This window comes from Penaeus vannamei, chromosome 14 (assembly GCF_042767895.1).
Source record: "Penaeus vannamei isolate JL-2024 chromosome 14, ASM4276789v1, whole genome shotgun sequence".
NCBI lineage: Eukaryota > Metazoa > Arthropoda > Malacostraca > Decapoda > Penaeidae > Penaeus > Penaeus vannamei.
In genome coordinates this window covers 10,701,269-10,706,268 of record NC_091562.1, presented here as the reverse complement: position 1 = coordinate 10,706,268, position 5,000 = coordinate 10,701,269, and the positions used below count along the sequence as shown (strand labels likewise).

The 5,000-nt window shown below is 43.0% G+C and overlaps 2 protein-coding genes across 2 annotated transcripts in view; both read right to left on the bottom strand.

Moving 5' to 3' along the window:
• LOC113804917 (transient receptor potential cation channel subfamily M member-like 2) overlaps positions 1–2,463 on the bottom strand; it is a 4,372-nt gene extending 1,909 nt beyond the window's left edge. Inside the window, exons 1-4 of the mRNA XM_027355832.2 lie at positions 2,193–2,463; positions 1,565–1,769; positions 1,033–1,225; positions 159–334 (exon numbers count right to left, since the gene is read on the bottom strand). Of these exons, the coding sequence (XP_027211633.2) occupies positions 159–334; positions 1,033–1,225; positions 1,565–1,769; positions 2,193–2,195 (577 nt within the window). The 5' untranslated portion in view covers positions 2,196–2,463. The remainder of the gene's footprint in view (positions 1–158; positions 335–1,032; positions 1,226–1,564; positions 1,770–2,192) is intronic.
• LOC113804915 (transient receptor potential cation channel subfamily M member-like 2) overlaps positions 2,463–5,000 on the bottom strand; it is a 7,946-nt gene continuing 5,408 nt past the window's right edge. The window contains exons 12-16 of the mRNA XM_027355831.2: positions 4,432–4,608; positions 3,977–4,183; positions 3,271–3,449; positions 2,812–2,959; positions 2,463–2,601 (exon numbers count right to left, since the gene is read on the bottom strand). Of these exons, the coding sequence (XP_027211632.2) occupies positions 2,473–2,601; positions 2,812–2,959; positions 3,271–3,449; positions 3,977–4,183; positions 4,432–4,608 (840 nt within the window). The 3' untranslated portion in view covers positions 2,463–2,472. The remainder of the gene's footprint in view (positions 2,602–2,811; positions 2,960–3,270; positions 3,450–3,976; positions 4,184–4,431; positions 4,609–5,000) is intronic.

Below are 5,000 nucleotides of genomic sequence, written 5' to 3'. Positions count from 1 at the left end.
GAGAGAGAGAGAGAGAGAGAGAGAGAGAGAGAAGAAAGAAAGAAAGAAAGAAAGAAGAAAGAAAGAAAGATAGAAAGAAAGAGAAAGAGAAAAAAAGAAAGTGAGAGAGATAAAAAAAAAACACGAAACAATCAAAACAACCTTTACCACACATCTACCTTCGTCCTGCTCACTCTTCCTCCTACGAGCGAAGGCACCGACGCTCCTCCAGAGGTAGACGAAGACAGCCAGAGGAGGAGGAAGGGCCGGCTTGTACTGGTACTCGCGAGCCAACCGGTACATCTCGTAGTTCCAGTGCTCGATGCTCTGTTCCCGCACGCGCTCGTAGACGGTCCTGCGGGGGAGAACGGTGCCAGAAGGGTGTCAGCAGGGTTAGAAAGGTGCCTGAGGGGTATAAAGAATAATAATAGAAAGGTGTCAGAAGGGTGGAAAGCACGGTGTTGGAAAGGCATCTGATGGGTGTAAAGAATGGTGTCAGAAGGAGGTCAGAAGGATGGAAAGCATGGTGTCAGAAGAGTGTTAGAATGTTAGATAGGCGTCAGAAGGATGGAAAGCTTAGTGTTTGAAAAGTGTTAGATTGGTGGAAAGAGAAAGAGAAAGAGTGAGAGGAGGCAGGGATTAAGGGAAAGAGTCAGGGAAGGGAAAGGAGTGTGGGAAGGTAAAATAAGATAGGGCAAGGAAAGGCAGATGGCAATGTGGAAAGGAGGCAAGATAAGGATGGAAAGAAGGGAGAAGCAAAAAGAAGACAGGAGTGATTGAAGTAGGCAATATATAATAACCGTGAGGAAGAAGACAGAGAAAAAAAGAGTGGAAATGAGAACAACAGAAAAAAGTGTAAATGAATCAGAACAGGAGAAAATGGGAAGTAACACTTGAGAAGTAAACGTTAATATTGAAATCAAAACGATCCACATCAAAATAACACAAACATAAACAAGAAATCAAGCGATGACATTCACCCATCAAAAAAAAATATATAATAATAATAAAAAATAAAATAAAACGAATAAAAAAACGAAAAGAGAAACTCACGTAAAAATAGCAATGATAAGGTTGAGGAGAAGGAGATTGGACATCAGTAGATACACCGCGAGCATCAGCTGACCGAACACAGAATACAGGGACGTCGTGTGCACCGTAGCCTCGACGCCGTCCCCACACGGTGCACAGGAGGACAGCCACCTCCACTGCCTTCGCTGGTCGTCGCAGGTCGTCAGGTTGGTGTCTGGAACGAGGAAGGCAAACCTCTTAGTAAGAAGTCCTTTGGTTCGTTGGTTTATCCCCTCGTAGGTTCAATCTGACTGTTTGAATTCCTGGTAATACTTACACTGATACACTGATGATGTTAATCTGTTACAAAGTTCATTGACAAAGGATTGATTATGACGAAGAACGGATATTCATTGGATTTGGCTAATTAATCACTACATAACGCAGATTTAAGCACAGGCACAGTAAAATGAACACCATAACAAGTCGTCATATTCGAATTACAACTATCTGTATATCCCACCATTATTAAAAAAAACAACCTCGTCGCGGTTTGCCAAACGCCACATCTTACTTGCAAACATGTGGGGATTAATATTCCCAAACATCTGCCAGTAAGGATCCAGAAAGACTTCGATGAACAAGTCCATTAGAGTCCTCATCGTCCAGGTCATCTTCTCACGGTTCTTGCACGTGTCGCTCACCAGGACCTTCGAGGCGATGCCGTACCCGAGGACCATCAGCAGCAAAAATAGCAGGAATTCGACGAGTTTGGGGACCTGTTGCGGAGAGATACGGGAAGGGGGATCAAAGGGAATGAGAAAACATGACAGGATGGAAGGGAAGGAAAGTGGATGAGGAAGGAAAGGAGGCGGTATGGTACGGAGAGAGAGAGAGAGAGAGAGAGAGAGAGAGAGAGAGAGAGAGAGAGAGAGAGAGAGAGAGAGAGAGAGAGAGAGAGAGAGAGAGAGAGAGAGAGAGAGAGAGAGAGAGAGAGAGAGAGTCTTAAATGAATAAATACCGAAAAAGTACAAACTACATTCCTAAAGCACGTCGCGTTGTTTTATTATGTAAGATAAAACAAAATCTATAAACCAGTGAGTCCCAATCTTAACATCAAACCACAATTAATACCAACACGAATCAAAGATGTTAACCCCACTTTCCTCAACAATAAACCAGCTTCCTCACCAAACACTCACCATGTAAACAAAGATCAAGATTTTGGAGCCGAGACGGGGAAAGACGTACAGAAAGCGCAAGAGTCTGAGGCAGAATAACACAGCACAGCCAGCGTACAGGATGTTACCAAGTTCAGTCTGTGTGTGGAAGATATTTTTAGGTATTATGTTAACTTCTATTTTTACGATATTAATTTGGAGGGCGAAAAACACACAGCAGAAGGAAAAGGGTAAAATATTCAGAACACAATATGTCAAAAGTAAAAGGTGATTCAAATATATTAATTCCTTTAAAAAAATGTCAGGCAGACAGACTTCCCAGAAACGACAGACTCCTAAGGAAGAAGCCGAGCAGGAACACTATGAGGAGAACGACGTCATACGAATTCCAAGAGGAATAACTCGCGCTGAAGGGCTCGTTGGATAGCATCTGCAAAACGAGTCAAGAGTCAGTCTGCAAAACCTTTCATAGGAGAGAGGGAGAAAATAAGTGCGTCCGCGTGTGTTTTACATTTACTGATAAACTCATTTGGGATGAACACGACTTATCAATTAATAAAAGAGATCAATATTATGATTCCACTTGCGTTACAGATGGTAATTCCGGATATCCTTTTAAATTTCCCTCTGCGACACTGACCTCGAGGCCCTTCTCGAAGGCCTCCGATGCGATGACGAGCGCCAGGATGCCTTCGGTGTAAGTAGGTATGAACCCCAGGTTGAAGAGCACCAGCACGAAATGGGAGATCATCAAGAGGACTCGGTACGAGATACGGACGTAAAACTTTCTGAAAGGTTCAAATGACTTTGTATCCTAGTCATAAAAAATATGTGTACACACACACACACATATGTGTGTGAGTGTGTGTGTGTGTGTGTGTGTGTGTGTGTGTGTGTGTGTGTGTGTGTGTGTGTGTGTGTGTGTGTGTGTGTGTGTGTGTGTGTGTGTGTGTGTGTATATATATATATGTATGTATATATATATATACTTATATATATACATATACATAATTATCAACAAGCTCTAGTAAAAACAAGCGAAAAAAGCTTGATTCTGAAAACAGAAATAAGCCTCTAGCGTGCGCGTCCAAATACATACACGCGTATGCCTTCCCAGCGCATGCCCTGCCCCGCCCTCGCGCACGGGGACGAGACGAAGCTCATGTCTCGCGCCACGAGGGCCAGGTCGAGGGTACTGAGGCCGCCCCACCTCATGTGCCTCTGGTGAATCAGGCTGACGGAGTTGGTGACATTCTTGTCGTAGCTCAGGTCAGTCAGCTGTTGACAGGAGAGATGAGGAGAGCTGTTGTGTTTTGGGTAGTTAACTTTTCTCTGGTTTGGTGGGGGTTGTACCAGGGGCGTCATTTGGGGGGAGATGGGGAGGAGAAATACCCGCTCAGGCTCTGAGTGCTTCCCTCAAGATCTGGCTCCCAGTTGTTTTTCTTTTGACAAGATTACACCTTTATAGTTCTGGCCGTAGCTTAAAATGCCCATTGAATAGCTAATTTTCCAAAAAAGATTCTCACTTAACTCGCCAACCTTCCCCCCCACCCAGGAAAAAACTGAAACGACGCCCTTGGTTTGTACATTTTATCAACTATGCACGTCCCTTTCCACTCGAACGAATTTTGAGCACGCATACTAACACACAAACACGCACACACTCATAAATGCCACTAATCCATTGCTTTAACTAGGTATTAATTCATAACCATATACTGTTTGACTCCCAGAATAACCAACCCATTTCGAAAAAAAGAAAGAAGTTGCAGCTGACGAAGGGAAAACGAGGGGGAAAATCTTACTTTTATAGCTATGGTTTCAAAATGATCCTTCATAGCTTTGCACTCCGCTCTGACGGCGCTATCGGTCACTTTGTCTCTGATTCCTTGGTAGATACACGTGGCCACAATAGCAGTGTTTAGAGGGAAATTACAAGTCTTCCACAAGTACTTGGCCAGGTTGTTCCTCCGAGTTAGAATGGCCCAGATCAGCAGCTCGAGATATGGGTCCTGAAAGAAAGTGTGAAGTGAAGTTAGGAAAACAATCCTACAGCAACGGTTTTCAGAAAACTTTATTGATAATATTACCATTCTATAGATGCTTACATCGTTACAAATTCACATGTTATTACTGTTTAATCTGTCAGAATTATTAATTCACATGTTACTACTGTTTAATCTATCAGAATTAAAATAAGTATAGGCCTATAAATGTACTGATTTCCCAGTACCACGATGGCTCGCAGATTTCCACTGACCTCGAACGTAATTTTGTTAATCGTCGAACAGAAGTCGAAGAGGTTGTTCGTGTCTCGGTAGTAGCGGTGAGAATGGGAGTTAACGACCTGCTTCAGGAGTTTGTGGACGTCATTTAACTTCAGCGGTTTGTCGTCGTTCCCGTGTCCAAGGAGTTCCCGGATGTGTGCTTTCGGTTTCTGAAAGGAATGGGTGAATTAGGCCTTTATTGATTTTTCTTTTCGTTTTTTTATCTGATAGAGGCGGTGGATTTGAGGAATGGAAAACCAGGCCTATATTGATTTTTCTTTTCGTTTTTTTTTCAGATAGAGGAGTTCCCGGTTGTGTGCTTTCGGTTTCTGAAAGGTGGGGGGAAATCAGGCCTTCGTTAATTTTTCTTTTCGTTTTCTTCGGATATAGGTAATGGCTTTGAGACATCCCGTATGACTGGTTGAATGCAACATGGTCGATTAAGTGTGTTGTTTCAGATAATTATCGTCACCATGTTAATCGTCAAATCACTGCCAACACCAACCAGTTATCAAATTGCTATTATCACAAACCTGTCAGTGACAAAACTTGCAAACGTATC